General features: G+C 36.6%; 1 protein-coding gene across 2 annotated transcripts in view; it reads left to right on the forward strand.

Moving 5' to 3' along the window:
* The window catches only part of EYA2 (EYA transcriptional coactivator and phosphatase 2), a 228,772-nt gene that overhangs the window by 97,744 nt on the left and 110,880 nt on the right, over positions 1-20,148 (forward strand). For both annotated transcript variants that reach the window (XM_051976529.1, XM_051976530.1), the window contains exon 5: positions 11,207-11,323. In XM_051976529.1, the coding sequence (XP_051832489.1) occupies positions 11,207-11,323 (117 nt within the window). The remainder of the gene's footprint in view (positions 1-11,206; positions 11,324-20,148) is intronic.

Consider the following 20,148-nt stretch of genomic DNA (forward strand, 5'->3'; position numbering starts at 1 on the left):
TCAAGGTTCAGAATCCTGAGCTGTCCCTGTCAGGGTCTGAGGGTCAAGGTGCTGGTGATAGTTTGAATTGCCCAGCATACACTCCTCTCCCAGGGTGCCTTGCTACTTTAGCCAAGCTGACTTGCATGTATACCAATGAATAAATAAAAGCCAATAAGAGAAGAACTTAAAACTGGAGAAATCAGGGAAGGCTTCATAGACAAGATGACACATGAGCTGAAACTTAAAGGAAAAGGGATTCAGAAGCAATATTGAAAGGATAGTTCATACTAGATGTGGGGAGTGATGTGAATGAATGGAAGACATGGGTGATGGAAGCTACATGGTTTGGTTTGGCTCATACACACACTACATGAGAATATAATTAAGGAGAATAATGTTTAATATGGAAGCCAGGTTGTTCAGAACTTAAAATCCAAGCATGAAGCATTTATACTCTATCACACAGACAATAGGGGGCTACTGAAGATTTTTTGATTGAGTGAGTAATGTGGCCAGAATAGACCTGGTTTAGGAAGATAATTTTTTTAGCCTTGTGGAAGATGGATGAAGGGGGAAGCCCTCTTAGGAGTGATAGATGATAAAGGCCTCAGCTAACATTTGACCTTGTGTGGAGAGAAAATAAAAAGAAGGCCTTTTGCTAATAAACACTCTTCTAGGGTTAGACATACAAAGAAGTAGCATGCTATAGTAGAACTATTAAAGATTCAGAAGAAATCTAAGGTCAAATCTTATCCCCAACACTTTTGTGTGACTGTGGACAAGACATCTAATCTCTTTAAGGCTGTTTCCTCATCTGAAAAATGGGGGTGACAATATTTTAATATTTACTCCAAAGAAAGGGCTCAAATGTGACCCTTAGGAAATATAGCCCATGGGCATTTGGGGTTTCTGACAGTTTTCGAGTGGGTAATATGGCCACAAACTTTAACATGCTATGTAAACGTCTGCTTTTCCTAGTCTTACTATTTATAACATATCCAAATCTTGAATAACGAGTGTATAGTCTTTTTTTTCCTTTCTTTTTACCTCTTGCAGGAAAAAAAATCATTTAAAAAATTAAATATAGACATATACATACACACATACACATAATCATATATGAGCTATCCCCCCCTTGGCTGGCAACCAAGAATAATGTAGCAGTTTGCCTTTAGACAGAAAAATAAAACTAGTCCTATTTCTAGACAAAACATGGCATTGTGTGGAAATTAATTTGGTGCAAAGTTCTCGAACTATCAATAGCATTGAGCTTTTCAGAGAGTCTACTCACTTGCAAATATTAATTGAGTCTGGATTGTAATAGGTTAAGAGTTCACTTGGAGAGTGCAAGCACTATATTGAAAAAATATTTTAAAGTATATGTGATATGCAAAAAAACAACTTCAAATATGTCTACAGATCACTGGGTCTTGAGCTAAGTAAAAAGAGATTTCTTGCAATGAGAAATGTCTTACAATGGTTAGTTAATGGCCTTTCTGATTAGTGAGTTTCTGAGGTTCTTAACCTAAGCTTTATGAATGCCCCAAAGAGATTCATGAATTCAGAGTAGGGGAAAGTGGTTCACAAATTTGGATGAAGAAAAAAATTACATTTGTATTTTCACTAACTTTTAACTGAAAGTAAATATTTTTTCTAATAGGAAATTTAAAAAAAAATTTTTGAGAAGAGTTCTGTAAGATTCACCAGACTGCCAGAGGGTTCCGTGATACACCAAAAAAAAGAAAAAGTTAAAATGCCCTAATCCTTCATTTTACTAATGAGGTTACTGCAACTCCAAGGAAGCCAAGAATCAGCCTGGAGTAGAAATACTTAGATCATTTGATCCCAGGACCAGCCCTCTTTCCATTGGAACATGCTGTATAACAAAAAGGTGGATCACAACTTGTCAGAGATATTGTACAGGGGATTCTTACCTTGGTCAGCAGGCAGAGATGAGTTCAAATCTGGGGGCTATATTTTAGATACTACGTTAACAAATTGGAACACAGTCGGAGTAGGAGAACCAAGGTGATGACATCCCTGCAAGTTGTGTCACCCAATGGTCAATGGGAAAAAGTTGGAATATTTAGCCTGAGAAGAAAAAACTGGTGGAAGGAGAGTGGGAGAGTAGGAGTCTACAGTTGCCTTCAAATATTTGAAGGGCTCATATATAGGAAGATTAAATATTGGGTATTTAATTTCATGTGTTAGTTAAAAAAAAAAGATCAACAGGTTAAAAGTTATGGAAATATGGGTAAAGTTTGAGTTTAATATAAAGAAGACTTCAACAATGAATATCAAACAAAAAACAGAAAAAAATTTTATTAATTATATGAATTGTTTTAACTCTATGAATGTGCACTGGGAACATAGCCACTAGGAAAGTGTAAATTCTACTGAATAAAATTCAAGTCAAGCACTACCTTCCACATGAAGGCCTTCCTAGCTGCTGGTACCTCCCATAATACTCTCCTTCAAAAATCACCTTTAATTTATTTTACATAAAAGGCACATTTTGTCTACTCAAGTAGAATGAAAGTTCCTTGAGGACAAGAATTGTTTCCCTAGCACCTATCATAGTGCCTAGTATACGTTGTCATTAACATTTAGTCATTAAGTCACATATAACTCCTCATGGCCCCATGAACCGTGTTTGTCCTTGGGGTGTTCTTAGCACAGATAATGGAGTATTTGCTATTTCCTTCTCCAGTAGATCTCCGTTTCTCAGAACTCTCCATTATGATCTTTCTATCTTATGTAACATGAAGCAAAGCATAGTTTTGTTGAGTTTTGCAAGTTTCTCTGCTGTGACAAGGCAGTGATCCAGGAGGGAGTGCCTGGTATAGAGAAGGCACTTAATAAATTGACTGATTGATATAGAAGCATCATAGAATAGAGAATTAGACTTGGAGTCAAGAATTCCTTCCTCTGATGCATACTGGCTGTGTGATCCTAGACAAATTACTTAACTTTTCGGTATCTCAGACAGTCCTCTAAGAAAGGTATCAAACCTACTGCCTGCTGCCCACTGTACTCAGTGTGGCCCAAATCAGGTTAAATTGTAATTGGTAAATATTTGAAAAAATAGATAATGTTAATATGTGGTTTTCTGAGTCAATATGTAACTCACAGATCCATATGTATATATAATTATTGGTTCAGTGACTCCACTACTATGATTTTCCAATAATCCTTGGTAGAGAAAGTTTCCTTCCTAGAATTCAGTAGACCAGGGATACTTAAACTTTTTGTGTTATTGACCCCTTTGACAGTCTAGTAACTTCTAGGAAATTCATCTCACAATGATGTTTTTGATTGCATAAAATGAAGACATGAGATTACAGAACAGTTAAATTGACATTCAATTATCCAGGTGTTTTTTTTAAGTTCACAAACTCTTAGGTTAATAACTGATAGCCTACCTGGCCCTACCTCTAGCATGTCAATGATAGAAAGCTGGATAAAGGTCTCTTCTTCTCTTAGCACACTGCTAAATTCTCTTGGAATTTAGTCTGCTGGTAATAGTGTTACAATTACAATAAAATGTTGCCCCTTGGACCAGGAAAAAAAAGAAGAAAGAAAAAAAAAAAAAAACTGATGGCCTAGCCAAATTAAATTGCAGAACTGAATAAATAATAATTAATATTAATATGTAGGCCCTTTACTTCTGAAAATAATTTTATGTGTGCAGTCTCATTTTATCCTCACTTACCCCAATGAATTAACTAGTTGTAAATATTATCATCGTTTTGCAGATGAGCAAACAGAGGCCCAGTGAAATAAATTAACTTATACAAAGTCAAATAGCTTGTAAGAAACCTAGGAAATAGCAAACCACTCCAGTATCTTTGCCAAGAAAACACTAAATGGGGTCACAGAGAGTTGATTACGACGTAAAAAAAAACAAAAACAAATAGTAGAACAAGAATAAACTTAACATTTGAACATAGGTCCCCTGGCTCCTAATTCAGAGTTCTTTTCTATTATATGATTTTTATCTGGAGAAGTAATGAGCTCCTCATTATTATAAGTGTTGGGGCAGAAGCTAGATGAAGGCCTGTCAGGTATGGTTAAGAGGGTGGAGGGTGAATTACTGCATTGGGTGGGGATTGGATTAGATGCTTTCTAAATTTCCTTATTGTAAGATTCTATGGTTCTAAACATTGTCTGGACAAATACTAACTTTTGTTATGAATCATGCTTCCTTTCTACTTTGAAAAGAACATTTAAATTCCCTCCTTTCACTTCTATTTAAATAGCTTTTGTGAGAATGAAATACCAATGAAGGAACTTGGGTGAGCTCTTCTATCAATGAAAGTGAATACCCTTTCTTTGCCTAGGACATCTGATGGGTAGCAAAATGGAATTAAAACACTATCCATCTAGTTTTAAGTATCAGCCTCTTATAAGAAGCATCTATTAAGATGCTTCTATTTATCTGCCACATTGAATTCTTTGGGTTTCTTGGTCAGGATATTGGGAAGAGCTTTGGAGCAGTCCTTGAAACCTGTGTGCTACTTAGTACCTTGGTCATGTCCTCTTCCTGGGTATTACTTTCATTTTGTCAAATGGGAGGTGGATTGGTATTTATGTTAAAGTCACAAAAAAGTAGAATGGATGGATTTTTCCTTAACATTATGAAAATTTTTTCTTTAAAATCAAAAAGTTATGTAATAGAGACACATCAGAGGCTTTCCCACATAGATCAAGGGTGTAATAAAAAAAAAAAGGAATCTAGGTGGCTCAGTGAATAGAGGACAAGGCCTGGAGACAGAAAAATGTACCAGATATTTATACTTCCATTTAGATATATTCAAGACTTAATAATAATGACAACTATAAACTACATAAATGAAGAATTAAAGAAGTGGAGACCTAACATCATGGCTAGTTGTATTCAATACAAAAAACTCCTCACTACCCAAATTTGTCATTTAATTGCTGTAATAAAATTGTCAATGAGCTGCTTCAAAGAATAAAATTAAGCAATAAAATAGAGAAAAAGTAGACAGACAAAGTCATCAAGGGAATTCTGGTGGAGGAAAAGGAGGAAGGAAGATTTGTGTCACTAGATCTCAAATTATATATGGTAATTATGGATAGAAAAATAAATTAGACAATAAATAATCCAGAATTAAATCTAAGACATTTAGTAGACTAGTGTTTGAAATCTAAGATCATAAAACAGAGAAGTAAATAATTAACAAAAATCATTGGAACAGAGGAAGAGGGACAGCGAATATCAATGAAATACTTTAAAAATATATGAATGCCCCAAAGAAGTTCAGAAAGGGAAACAGATAAGTGATGTGTCTCATGGCAGCATGGTAAGAAATGGAATTAGATCTACCTTTTACACCACACACTCTAATAATAAATCTTACTCTAGTGTTTGTTGCCATTGTTTGTGCTTTGCTGGGTCTTAGTCCTGGATTATCCCTATTATCTGTCTTCTCTGTGCCTACTCGGCAACTGCCAAACACCCCTAAGGAAGTCACACAACTGGGCTGAGTCCATTATAAATTTGTTATTGAGTGGAGGAATAATGCCAGTTGGGCCCTTACTGCTGTTGAGCGATCTCTTTTCTCTGATTGACTTTATGTTACATTCTCTATAGCAGCTATTCCAGAGCTTATCTTTTCTCTTTAAGCTTCCCAAATGACTTCTTTCTATTCTCTTCCAGTTGAAGACTTTGTCTATGACTTAACAGAAAAAAGACTATCAACCATGACCTCCTTTTCCCCTCAAAACTCTTCATTATGTTCTGTTTTTCTTCTTCACTCTAATCTCTGGCCTTTTTCTTTACCAAGCTCTCTACTTGGCTCTTTGATCCTATCTCCTCTCATCTCCTCCTTAATCATACCCCTCTTATTCATTTCCACCCTTTTCTAAGCTGTTGTTTCCTATTTTCTTCTTCCTGCAAATATACCTAAGACCTTCCCTTCCTTGAGGGGAAAAAAAACCCCTTCACTTAATTCTATTCCTCTCTTAGTCTTGTTTAAACTATTAATTTCTTCTCTTTTTCAGAGCCAAACTCATAGAAAAAACTGTCCATATTTTCTCCAGATATCCACATCCCACTGTTTTCAGCTCTGTACCGCTTAGCTCCTGATCCTCCCATTCACCTGAACAAGCACCTCCAATGCAACTACTAGTGATTTCTTTATTGCATTTCAAACTCAATATATTCAAAATGGAATTCCTTCTCTTCCTTCCTAAAACTTTGCTGAATAACTAGATCCAGCTATCAAAAGTCTTTGATGGTCCCTATTGCTTTTAATGTCAAAATAAAGCTCTCAACTTGGCCTTTAATGCCTCATGGATTATGTTTTTATATTTATTTCACACTATTCCCTTTCACATACTGTAGCTTATATTCAAGTCCCATTGACCCCCTTGCTCTTCCCAAATTCAGTACTCCACCTCCTGGCTCCAGGTCTTTGCATGTGTAAAAGGCTAAAACTCTGAGTTGATGCACTAGAGGCCAGACAATTGAGCACTTAAGGCTAATTATCGATTGGACAATATCAGCATATGCTTGGAAAATGGCCCTTCCCACTATTCTGTGCTAGTTCAATATTTTGGTGTATACAGAGAATTGTGGGAAGGTTTAGGGGCTGGAGTAAGATAAGCCAGAGTCACTTTGGTGGTAGATGAGGAAAAAAGAAGTCATGGAGATCCTACGTCCATCCAATTCACTCCTACCCCTAAAGACCAAGTATAAAGACCAAGGACTTTTGCTTAACCTGACTCTGGCTGAATTTAAGGTATCCAAGGTGCTAACTCGGTCTTCACATGCATGGACCACACTTTTCTTTAAGGTGTCTTTCTAGCCTTGTTACTTTGAGTCTCTAAATGTTCTGTGGGACAAGAAAGGAATCCCCAATCATAATTGTATCTTTAAATTTTACAAAATGTTTTCATCATGGCAGTTCTTTCAAATTAGCAGTGTGAGAGCTATTTTTCCCATTTCACAGATGAGGAAGCTGAGATCTAAAGAGGAAAAGTGATTTGTTTATGATCATATATCTACTAAGTGGCAGAGCCAACTCTGGAAACCAAGTCTTCTGAGTCTTAAATCCTGTGCTGTCATTGGCGAAATTGATACTTTCAACAACTTTGAGTAACCAAAACACTCAGAGAATGGGGCCAATGGTTTAATTCCATTTTCTGGTTAACTCAAGGATTAAGAAAATATTTTATTTTTGTAGAATCTTAGAATATTCGTTTTGAAAGGTAGCTTGGACTATACAATACAAAATGTCAGGGCTAGAAGGGATCTGATAAGATACATAAAAAACTAGATCTGGGATGAATCTTAGAATATACAGTATAAAATGTAGCTCAGAGACATTGCATAAGGCACATAGAATGTTAGAGCTGGACAAAACCTTGAAAAATATCACAGCTGGAAGATTTTGTAATAAGGTTCATAGAATATTAGAAGGGTCCTTTCAATTTTAAACATAAAATGTAATACCTGGAAATTCGGCATACAGAAAGACAGATCTAGAAACTGTGAGTAAGAGTGTTGCTTTTCTTTACTGATTGGTTGTCTTGCAGTTTTACATACTATTTTTCATTCATTCTGACTTAATAATAGGCAGATACAAGTTCAATATGGCTTTAAACACTAGTTCTGTGGTCCCACTATATACCTCAATTTCCCCATCTGTAAAATGGGAATAATAATAATACTTCCATCCTCTCAGGATCATTATGAGGATCAAATGAGATAACATTTTAAAAGTCCATTATAAGCCTTAATGCCCTATAAAAATGTATCAGTTATGGTGATGGTGGTGGTGGTGGTGATATTTCCATCAGGGCAGATCCTAATCATGCACACTTTGGGATCTTTTAAGGTTAGCTCTAGCAGATACCTCTAAAAGATCAATTTCATGTGTTGGAAGGCCCTCTCTCAGATCTTTTTTTTGCATTTTGATAGTACTCAAGCTATCCATCTATTATCTCTTAATATGAGTCTTTCTTTTCTGATCTCACATTTCCTGGGTGACATCCATTGTGCAATTTCTTCTGTGTAGGTCACAATTAGAAATAAACTATAGTCTGTTCACACCAATAATACATCTCTATTGACCACCGAGTCAGTCACATTTTTAATTCTTTGGAAAATGCAGTGTTCTGAAAAAGTACAGGAAGTCATGCAAGGACCATCAGTCAAGCATTTATTATGCAGCTACTGTGTGCCAAGCACTATGGATACAAAGAAAGATAAAGAACAGTCCCTGCTTTCTAGGAGCTTACAGTCTGATGGAAGAGACATTAATTTGAGGGACTAGGAATCCAACAACATATCCTAGTCTGGGAAATTGGCATTTTTAAAAGTCCATTTCTTTCCTTGGATTGATTGTTAGTTTGACCCCTTTTGTGTACTCCTACATTTCATTGATGAGCACCGTGATATTCTGAGCTTAATGCAGTCAGTGATGTTATGTGCAAGTAAGAAGACCCCACCATCTAACTAGACCCCCTCTTCATTTGGATCCTGCCCAGGACATCATCCATGACAGTGGTGAACTGCTTTATGGATCATGTATTTTCCTGTCTTATGCCTTGTTTGCCTTTTGTTGTCATAAGCGACTGTCTGATTGCATTTATCAAGATATCTCAATTATTTTAGCATACACAAGAGACTTCTTTCTGGAAAAGAACCTTTAAAGCTATGTTTTATTCTATTGAGTCAAATGCCTTTTATAAATAATTAATAGAAAATCTTGTATTCTCTTTACTCTCAACAAGATATATATCTGACTGTAAAGGTATGGTCTGCTAGAGAAAGTTGTTGTTTTTGAATGCCTGCCGTTTCTTATTTTCTCTAAGGATTTTCTTGATATGTGTAGGCCATGTTTTACAAATTGGGAAGCAGACATATAAATGGGTAGTTTTAAAGTCTTCTTTGGAGGGAGTGATAAACTGTCTACTATTTTTTCCATTCTTCTTTTATTTTCCCCTCTGAATTTTCTGATAAAATAGTTCCTCAATGCTTTTCAGAGATCTGACACAGGAGATCCTGGGTTCTAGCACTAACTCCTTTCTTGACACACTGGGTCACCTTGGGCATTAGGTCTTCTCTCTAGACCTCAATTTCTCTATAAAACGAGAAGATTCCACTGTATTAGGGATTTTTAACCATTTTGTGGGTGCCAGGAGCACCTCTAACAATCTGTTAAAGACGGTGGACCTGTTCTTTTCACATTATTTTTAAGTGTATAACATAAAATGCATAGGGTTATAATGGAAAACAATTATGTTGAAATCCAGTTATCAAGATGTTTTATAAAAAGTTAGTGAACCCCAGGTTTAGGAACTCTTTAACTAAATGATCTTTTCTAAGTTTGAGGATAGCCAGGTGGCGTAGTGAATAGAGTAGACTTGGAGACAGGACAAACTGAGTTCAGATCTGCCTCAGGTGTTTGCTAGCTCAGTCACTGGACCAGTTGTTTTAATCTCTGTCTGCCTCAGTTTCTTCATCTGTAAATTAAAGATATTAAGAACAGTTCGTATGAAGATCAAATAAGATTATAAATAAACATACGTATATGTATTGGCCATAGCTACATGTATATGTAAATATAAGTATAAGGGGCAGCTAGATTGCACAATGGGTAGGGCTCTGGCCTTGAAATAAGGAAAACTCATCCTTATGACTTTAAATCTGGCCTCTGACACTTAATAACTATATGTCCCTGGGCAAGTCACTTAATCCCGTTGATCTCAGTTTCCTCATCTATAAAATGAGTTAGAGAAGGAAATGGTGAACCACTTCAGGATCTTAGCTGAGAAAACCTAAACAGGATCATGGAGAGTCAGACATAATTGAAACAATTGAACAACAGCAACAGACATACGCATAGAGAGAGGGGTGGGGAGGAAAGGAGGGAGGAGGAGAGTGAGGAGGAGAACAAATATTTTGCAAACCTTAAAGCACTGTATAAAGACTAGATTTTACAAGTTTGCTCATATTCGTTGTGGTCTACCTTTCCTGTACTGGCATTCTAATCCTATCCTTTAGATAACATCACAACAAAAAAGTAGCCTCATTTTGGAGGGCAAGGAGATGGACCATTAATGTTATGTCACACAAGCTACCTTAGGGTATTCATCTTCTTCACAATTCTGGTGTAAGATTTAAATTCTTCTTTCAAAGGGATAATATTGCCAAAGGCTGTGCTTTTTTTATTTGCCAGATTAGTAGCTCCTACTAGACAGTGTCCTTTTTTTCAATATCTCATGTGTATGTCTTATAAACATATTCAGAGATCTGTAGTGATATTATTAGTACTTGAAGCAAACAGAGCCAGAGTGAGACCCAGTACCTATGTAATCCAGTTAATTTTATTAAAACTGTAGATATAATCTTTTCTTTCAGCTACTTTTCTTGCAAATGAGGGCAGAATTTGAACTCAAATCTCCCTAAGATCTCCCATATCCAACATTCTATCCATTGTGGTACCAAGTTACCTTCTATGTTAGAGCATAGAAAACAAAAATAAAAAACACAGACTAAACTCCCAGGCCAGTTCTGTTTTCCAGTGTGCCATTGTTTCTTACCTTCTTTTTCCTCATCTTTTTCCCCTTCCTTTTCTTTCCAAATCATTAAATATTCCTTTTCTCTCCTCCACTCCTTGCAACAGTTCAAAATGATCACAAGTGGGTCCAGGTGGAAAAAAGTGGATGGCTCAATTTAAAAATAACCCTTACTCCCAGATTAAAAACACACACACATCCTACAGTGGATTCAAAATATATCCCCACTTCTGGCAGCAATTAGACTTTCCACATTATAGGTGCTTAATAAATATTTGTTAGAAGAATTACTAAATCTAAGGACAAACAAGGTGACCTAAGCCATCTCTGACTAAAAGGGTCACATCCCCTATGAATGCCCTTTATAACATTCTTGATGTTGTCATCCAGACTCCTAATGAACCATCTTCATAAAAAAATATTAGGCCATTTAATATAAATCACCCATAATCCTAGAGCAGGATATAAAGTATGACATTAATAAGCACGGTCAGAGTTGAAATTGATTTAAAAATTAGTAATATTTGCTGGAAGGCCAAATCAATTTTATCTTGTTGAAAGCCTATAATAAACCCTTCCTGATATGTAGAATTTCAAAGGCTTCCTCATGACTGGGAAGGAGCACATCTAACCACTTATCCTCAGGTATTTGTTTTTTTCTCACCCTGCAAAGGTATCAAAACAGAAGACAGTTTGAACCATTCCCCTGGCCAGAGTGGATTCCTCAGCTACGGCTCAAGTTTTGGAACGCCACCCACAGGACAGACCCCTTACACCTACCAGATGCACGGTCAGTATGATGATGAAATACCCCATTTGGTTTGTCTCCAGTCAGTCAGCTAAATCCACTGTCCTCAGGCACCAATAAATCTACTTTAATTTTGGCCCAGCCTTAGGCAGAACCATGGAGTAGGAAAGGTTTGTCTGCAATTTCTTTCTTCCTGTACCTAATGGTCTGCCAATCTCTGAGGCATAAAAGTCAGGGAATCTCTGAGCAGAAGGGAACCAGGGAGATGAGGGATTTAACAGATGGAGAAAATTGAGGTACCGAAAAGATAAGGAACGTTTTTCAGGTAATCACTAGCATTCATATAGTACTTCAAGGTTGGCATAGCACTTTGCAACTATTGTCTCATTTGATTCTCACAGCAATGCTGATCAGTAGGTGCTCTTCTATTGCCATTTACAGAGCTAGCAAGATCTGATTTGAACTCAGATCTCCCTGAGGTCTCCCATGTCCAACACTCTATCCATTGTGGTACCAAGTTACTTTCTATGTTCGAGAGAGCATAGAAAACAAAAACAAAAAACACAGACTAAACTCCCAGGCCAGTTCTGTTTTTCAGTATACCATTCTTTCTTATCTTTTATTTCCCCGGCTCTTCCCCTTCCTTTTCTTTCCAAATCATTAACTATTCCTTTTCTCTCCTGCACTTCTTGCAACAGTTCAAAAATAATAAGAAGAAAGGTAAAACAGGTTGTTCCAGAAAGCAGCTGTCCCAAGATAAAGTCTGGTCCCCATGGCCCCCTGTAGAATCAGGGAAGTTTTTTACTCTGTTTCCCACATTGATCATGGGAACTTTTCAGGTGATTTTATACGGCTGTGACTGTATCAGGAAGTGTGGGCCAAGCATCCCCCTGTGCTGCTGCAGCAGCTGCGCTGTGTCCCAATTAACTACATTCAGCCTTAATGCTAATGGCTATAAACTGCTATTGACACAACCCAGGCATTTTGTAAGCCTGGATATATTCTTCCCTAAGTATTTAAAAAAAAAAAAAAACACAGAACTCTTAGAAACCATGCACATGTGCTTCATATTAACTTTTTTTTTTTTAAAGTTGTTCCAGAGGATAAATAAACTCTCAAAACTATTCCCTTTTCAGAATGGGAGATGTTGAGCTTATATTTTAAAAAGGGGGGGTGGAGGAATAAAGGAAGTGAGGAAGAAGGCAGGGGAGGGAGAAGGATTGAGATTTGGTTTGAAGGCCAGGAATTCTGGTTGAGAGGGGAAATCAGCTTCCATTTATAAAGTTGGAATGTGTGTTTTCTTTTTGCTATACAATTAGGGGCAGAATCTTTGACTGCTAGAACTAAAAAGGGATTTGGAAGATAGAAAGTAAGAGGTGGAAAGGATGTTAGCTTCATCACCCTACAGATGAGGAAGCAGCTGGTGCAGGACAAGGAGTTGCTCCTAATCATACACTGGTAGCAGTGCTAACTAACTTGGGAACCCAGGTCTCCTAATCCCCCTGTCCTACCCCTACACGCCAGGCTTCTCTGCATAAAACTGTTCAAGTCATTGATATTGCAAAGAATGGCGTTTCAGCTTATTTATTAGTAAAGTAGCATGTTTTTGATTGGATAGGGCCTCTCCTCCTAATAGTTTACCACAAACAAAAGCCAAAGCATCAAAAACCAGTACGTTGTTTCACGTTTGCTTGCAGGTTTGTGTTAAGAGTGTGTTTATGAAAGACAGAGGCAGACAGAGAAAGGAGGAAGAGGGAGAGAGACAGAGAATATGGAAATTCAATGTGATTTTTTTATATATATCCAAAATGTATAAAGAGATTTATTTTGCTTTGTTTCTTTTAAGATTATAACAGCTATCATGCATGTGCTTCTGGTGAAATAGGCAGACTAGCAAAATCTCTTCCTGTGCAGAGATCAGTTCCAGACTAGACTCTATCCCTTGAGAACCGTATCCAGTTTTAACCCTAATGGATTATTTAGCCTTAATGGTATATGTATTGAGGCAGCATGATGAATTAAAAAGATTACTAACTTTGGAGTTAAAGGATCTGAGTGTAAACTTTGAATCTGATAGGTATTCAACCCCTGTATAAGTCCTTTCACCTCCTCTGAGCTTTGGTTTTCTCATCTGTAAAATGGGTCCATGATACCTATCTCCATGAATTGTTGGCGTGGGGGTGGATGCTTTGTAAACCTTAAAGTGTTATAAAGGAATGTGTTAATATATATGTATGTATATGCCCCGTTTTCCTCAGCTGCCTTTTCTGAACAGGCACTAAGGGCAGAGCAATTGGGATTGTGGGGACCGCCCCTTCTTACGGATTTGTTTTGCAAGGAACAAAAGACGAAGGAGAGGAGAGGTGATTCAAGGATTATGGCATTTGAATTAACTCCACCATGGTAGCTGAAAGGCTCCAGAAACAGTTGGAAATTCGTTATATTAAAAGTGTCTTATCACCCAATTTTCTAAAGGAGATTGTAGTAATAATTAATATTAACAAAATAATAGTAGCTAGCATTTATATAATGCTTTAAAGTTTTCAAAGTGTTATTTCATTTGATCCTCATAATATTGTAAAGTAGATACTATTATTCTTGTCTTAACAAATGAAGGAACAGAGGCAGAGAGAAGTCTCAGTGATTTGCCTATTGTCACACAACTTGCCAGTGTCTGGTGTGGGATTTGAACATGGTTCTTCCTGATTTACAAATTAAGTCCTCTCTCCACTAGAAATAAAAAAATCTAAGGTCTAATCTTAGTCCTGTTACAAAGCAGCTGTGTGACTTTTAGCAAATCACCTATCCCTCTCCAAGATCTCATTTTCTTCCTCTGTAAATTAGACTTCAACTAGATTATCATTAAGGTCATTCCCTATCATTCCAGTGTACAACATTATAGCATTTGATCCCCAAAGCCCTGTGAATTCAGTAGTGCAGGATTTCCCATCCACTTTTTGCAACTCAGAAAGATAGGTCTTGGTTAAATGACTTACATAAGGTCCCTCAGAGCAGAAACTTAAATTTGGGTCTTCTGTCCTAAGTCACGCTCCTTAACTTGTTATTTTATCATGGACCCCTTTGGCAATCTGGTGAAAGCTACGGACCCTTTCTTGGAATAAAGTTTCAAGTTCAAAGGCCCTAAATTAAGAACTCATCTTCCATAATTCAGGAATCAAATGGAATTATGTTCTTTTTTCCTAGAAGAACAGTGTACTTAATTTTTTCTCTAACCAGTCATAAGCTCCCTCTCTCTTTTCTAAGGCTGTTCCCTAAGAGTCAAATATCACGCGCAGCATCATGGTTTCCCATGGTTATTCGCCAGTTTCTCTGGGTATATTTGGTTTAAATTTCTCCCTTTCTGAGTCTTGCCTTTCCTTGGTTTTTTTCCTCACAATACTTGGTCAAACTTCCTGTTGATCTATTCCCCTCCTACTCTTATGCTTAGCTGGTTCCTACTGCCTAGACAATCAAGTCCATGTACAAACTGGCACTGCCTTAACTTTTCAAGACATTCAGTACTTCAGCCAAGAGGAATTACATATGTGCCTTTCTTTAAGAGGTCCTTAGATTCCCCATCTCCCCCCCCCTTTCTTTATTCCATACCCTCTGCCTCGGATGTCCTATCTCCCTCTCACTATGACTGCTTGTTGAAATCCTATCCAGCCTTCAAGACCCAGTTCAAATAGTATTTCTTTCATAGAACTTTCCATAATTCACTCAGTAGGAAATAATCTTTCTGTCTTCCCTGTATTAGATCTATACTTATTCACCTTTGAGTGCTTTGAGAACCTAACACCATGCTGTATGCATAGTAGGTTCTTAATCATTGCTTAAAGAATTTGTCTTTGGTACTTTCAATCCCCTTTGTCTAGAGGGGGCAGGGTGGTAGTTCTTCCTGTGACAGTATGATTTGGTCATTTCTCCAGCAGAGAAAGCTGGAGATGATAGGCAGAAACAGCTGAAGTATATGTGTATGGTGTGTGTGTGTGTGTGTGTGTGTGTGTGTTTAGGGGCCAAAAGGGGAGCTAAGTTAAGAATAATCCCTAAGAGACTTTTAAAAGCCAAGTTCTTTGCCTGGTTAATACTAGAAAAAAAAGGGGTTGGTTTTTTTTTGGGGGGGGTGGTTGGAGACATGAAAAAGCTGATGTGGAAAATAGAGAATTTGGGGGATATTTTCTAATATTCCCTATTAGAAAATCCTTCCCCCATTCCTTTTCTCTTTCACCACCAAACAAAAATGGAATTTTCATTAGCAAGAGGGAATTCTGGAGCTAAGAATATAAGTTTGGATATCTGCATTTGAGTTGAGGACTTTCATAGCAAAGAAATCAGATGAGTCAGTTTTTAAATAGAGAATGTGGGATAGTAAGAAAGAATATGACTTAGAATCATGAGACACCTGGGTTTAAATCCTGACTCTGCCATTTAATAATGGTGACAAATCACTTTAGCCATGGTAACCTCCATTTCCCCATTTGTAAAATGAGCATAATGATACTTGTACTACATGTCTCATAGGGTTATTATTAAGAAAGTACTTTGCAAACCTTAGATCGCTATAAAGAGTTAATTAGATAAGATGAATTCTAATTAACAGTGGACTTAAAAAATCTTTGTACATAATGGTATCCTCAGTTAAAGAACTGGACTTCTCAATTAAAGGACTTATCCATAATGAGCTGTAGATAAAAGATGAAACTGTGGGTTTGGGGAGTATTATCAAATTAGCCTTCAAGTTGAAAATTCTGCTGACAGGTAAAACTTAGGATAAATTCCAATAGTCAGTGCCATAAGGAGATAACTGGGTGCAGTGCAGTGAAAGACCACTGGACAGAGAACCTATATTTCATCCTGATTCTTTCTCTAATTTGCAGTGTGATCTTGGGTAAGTATTTTCCTTTTCTAGACCTACAATTTTTTTATACAATAAGAAAGTTTTGTTGTACCACCACTTTAGTTGTGTTGGATTCTTAACCCCATTTGTGATTTTCTTGGCAGAGATACTAGTATGATTTACTATTTCCTCCTTCAGCTCAATTTTTACAAATGAGGAAACTGAGGCAAACAGAGTTAAGTGACTTGTTAGTGTCTAGTAAATGTCTGAGGCTGGATTTGAATTCCTGACTCCAGGCCTACAGCATGATTGATTGTGCTACCTAGCTGCTCTAATAAAAGAGTTGATTAAGTTGATTAATAGTAAAAATTATCATCACAGCCTGCATTTATATAGCATTTTAAAGTTTGAAATCACTTTTACAACTATCTCATTTTATTCTCAAAATAGCCCTGGGAAGTAGGTACTAGTATTATTCCCATTTTACAGAGAAGCTAATTGAGACAGACTCAAGTACAGTTACTTACTATCAGTTATACAGGCAGCTAACATCAGATTTGAGCTCAGTACTTGTGACTCCACATTCAGCACGCTATAGCCATAATTGCTTCTAGTTGCTGAGCTTTATGGAACAGATTTAGGACTAGAATTGTACATTGCATTACTTTACGGAACCTGTTGCTGCTGCCATAGAATTGGATCTCTGGTGGTGATAATAAATAGTTAAAGAGTAGCATGATGTAGTAGAAAGAACACTAAAAAAGTTTACCCACCTGTATGGAAGAAGTGCTTGGGGGAGACACCTAAAATGGATTTAGGTTTGATTTTTTTAAGATGAAATATTTGTTAGGAACTTGTATATAAAGTTCACATTAAAGTAATTTGATCGGGATTCATTGAAGATAATTATAATAATAGAGGTACCAACATATCACACAAATTGTGTTGATATTGTCACACAAGCAGCATGTTGATATTTTGGGAGAAGGAAAAGCAGCCTTGAATTAAAGGTCCTAGAAGTAAAGGTTATCTGCAATATATTATCCTGCCAGAGTTTCATAAGATGAAAACTGGTTTTCTAGAATAATAAATTATATGCTTTAATAAGCCCCCCCCAAAAAAAAAAAGAAGAGAGAATTGTGAGCCTGAGCAACAAAGTATTTCCTCCTCCTCCCTTCCCCCACCAAACATCTGTCAGCTACAAGGACCACAGAGACGTGTAAATGTCTGGTACCATCTGGATAGGGTACTGCTGCCCTCCTGATATTGAGTACTTGTTGTCTCCCTATCTGTCTTCCCTGCCTAAGGGATTAGATTCATTTTCAAACCCTTAGCTTTTGAAAGCTAAGGTGGGCAAATGAAAGACTGGCTGGTGTGAGTATATGACTGAGAAGAAAGAACTTTACATTTTGATCAGTACCTCATATTTAAAAAGGTATCTGATTTGTTGGAGTGTTTGTATGATCAAATAAGGCAAAAGTTCTTTGTGACCTCTAAAGCAATATACATGTATAAGAGATTATATATAGACTGTCCCAAAGGTCTTGGTGCAATTTAATGGATTAAGACCTTTTAATATTTTTTAATTTAATATTTAGTAATATTAAAAGCTTTTAAACATTTAAAACCACTAAGACTTTTGGGACAGTCTGCATTGGCATAATAAGAATGGCTTTAGACTTAGAATGTGGAGGTTTGTGCCCCAGTCCTAATTCTGCTAATCAATATTAATTGTCAGTGTTATCAATTATCAATAATCTCAATATTAAGTACCTCCTATGTACCAAGGATTGTACTTGAATACTAAAGATACAAAAAAAAGGCCAAAAAAAAAATCCCTACTCTCAAAGAGCCCACTTTCTAATGGAGGGACAATATATAGATAAAAAAATAGAATAAATTGGAGACCATTCTAGAGGGAAAACAGTAACATTAACTGAGGCCTAGAGGTAGTGACTTACTCAGGATCACCTAGCTAGTAACTATGTGAGGTGGGCTTTTCCAGCGTTCTACCCCCTGTATATTGTGTTCCCTGGCAGCTTGATAGAATGAGAAGAGCAGTTTTAGGCAGATTATTTAGTCTCTGTAAATCTTGGTGTCATCTTTTGTAAAATGGAAGAATAAAATTTGATATTTTTAAAGTCTTATCTGTCTCTAAATATGTCTATGTAGTCAGAGAAGTGGTAGAAAACATGTCATTAACACCCATCAACAGCTTTCAGATCTGAGGCAAAAAACAAGTTAATCAATAGTCATTTATTTAGCATCTACTTTGTACCTAGTGGATAGAAAGCCAACTCCATGCTGGGAAAAGTTAGGTCCAAGTTCCATCTCTGACATCCGTTGACTGTACAACTCTGGGGAAGTTAATTTATTTCTCTGAACAACAAGATTGGAGAGCAGGAAAGAAAGATAATAAGCATTTATAAAGTACCTTTTGTGTGCCAGATATTATATTAAGTGATTTACAAATATTCTCTCATTTGACTCTCTCAAGGAAGATGTTGTATTACCCCCATTTTAACTGCAGAAACTGAGGCAAAACAGCAGTCAAACCACTTGCCCAAGGTCACATAACTTATATATATCTGAAGTAAGAGTTGAAATCTGGTCTTTCTGAGTACAGTCCCACTGATGTATCCACTGTGTGCCATCTAGCACAGATGGTCCCACCCTGCATTGGTAGAGTTTCTTCAGAGTTCCCTTTATTAGTGACATCATAGGTCTGCCCCCTAACCTATAACCTACATGTCAGCACAATAATAGCCACTAGGACTAAAAGGAAAGCTATTTTGGTGGTATTTAGCACATAATTCTGAATATATTATGTTAAAAGTTAATTTGTTAAAGTTTTTCTATGTCACAGATATGATACTGATATCTAAACCAGGAAGCACCAAAACAGAGAAAGAAAATTACAACCAATATTGATGCAAATAATTATATAAATATATTATATAAAGATGCAAATAATTAAATATTAGCGAAGAGGTTATAGCAACTTATCAGCAAGATAATACACTATGACCAAGTGAGATTTATATCAGGAATGCAGGGCTGGTTCAATATCAGGAAAACTATTGCCCTGATTAATAACAAAACTAACAGAAATCATATGATAATCTCAATAAATGCAGAAAAAGCTTTTGACAAAAAGCTGATTTGTTATGCTTACTCTCAATGATGCACTGGGTTCATCCCTAAATAGAACAACACTCATAAATAAAGCCTGATCCCTTCCCTCATAAAGTTCACAATATAACATCATAGTTAAGACAAGTAAACAGGTACAAATATAATATAAATTAAAACTTAAGTGCATATGAGGATAAAGTAGCCTATTCATATTTTAAATAAATATGCTGTGCAACTATAACTTGTTTCTTTATGGAAAGAAAAAATAATACACACACACACACATATATTAAATGAATGAGCTATTTTACCACCATTTTGGAGATGGGGAAGATACTGTCTATTAATTTTGAAAAGCAAAAAAATGCAGCACCTGATTTAGGGCACACACTCCCACCATGATAATTCCCTAGTGATAAAAAAGAGAGAGAGAGAGAGCAGCATGTTCTAAGCCCTCTAGGGCAATATGCCCTTCTGCTCAGTAATTGAAAAGGATAATTAAGGGGTTCAGAGCAGGAGGAAAACATAGCTCCAGGCTCAGAGGTATTTATTAGAAGGACTCTGTGTGTAGATGCACATCTTGGGGCCTAGCTCAGAGAGAAACCTAAAATGGGTCCCAGGCAAGGTTACAGGATAAATAATTTGCACACTTTCAGTAAAGCAATTTGTTCTGCTTCTAAAGTTTTATTGGAAAGAGGGTCAGAGAGAGAAATGAGCCCAATTTTTTTTTCTTTTTAAGACTCAAGTAGTTCTTGAGAATAACACTTGCATCTAGATGGAAGCCATAGAAAAATTCCCCAAGATTCTCCCAGCTTAAATGTGATCGTTATCAATCTCATTTGCATATTGAATAATTTTCCCAGTCTCCAGGTAGTCATCTATCTGCTAACACTAA

Source organism: Antechinus flavipes, chromosome 2, assembly GCF_016432865.1.
Source record: "Antechinus flavipes isolate AdamAnt ecotype Samford, QLD, Australia chromosome 2, AdamAnt_v2, whole genome shotgun sequence".
In the NCBI taxonomy this organism is placed as follows: domain Eukaryota; kingdom Metazoa; phylum Chordata; class Mammalia; order Dasyuromorphia; family Dasyuridae; genus Antechinus; species Antechinus flavipes.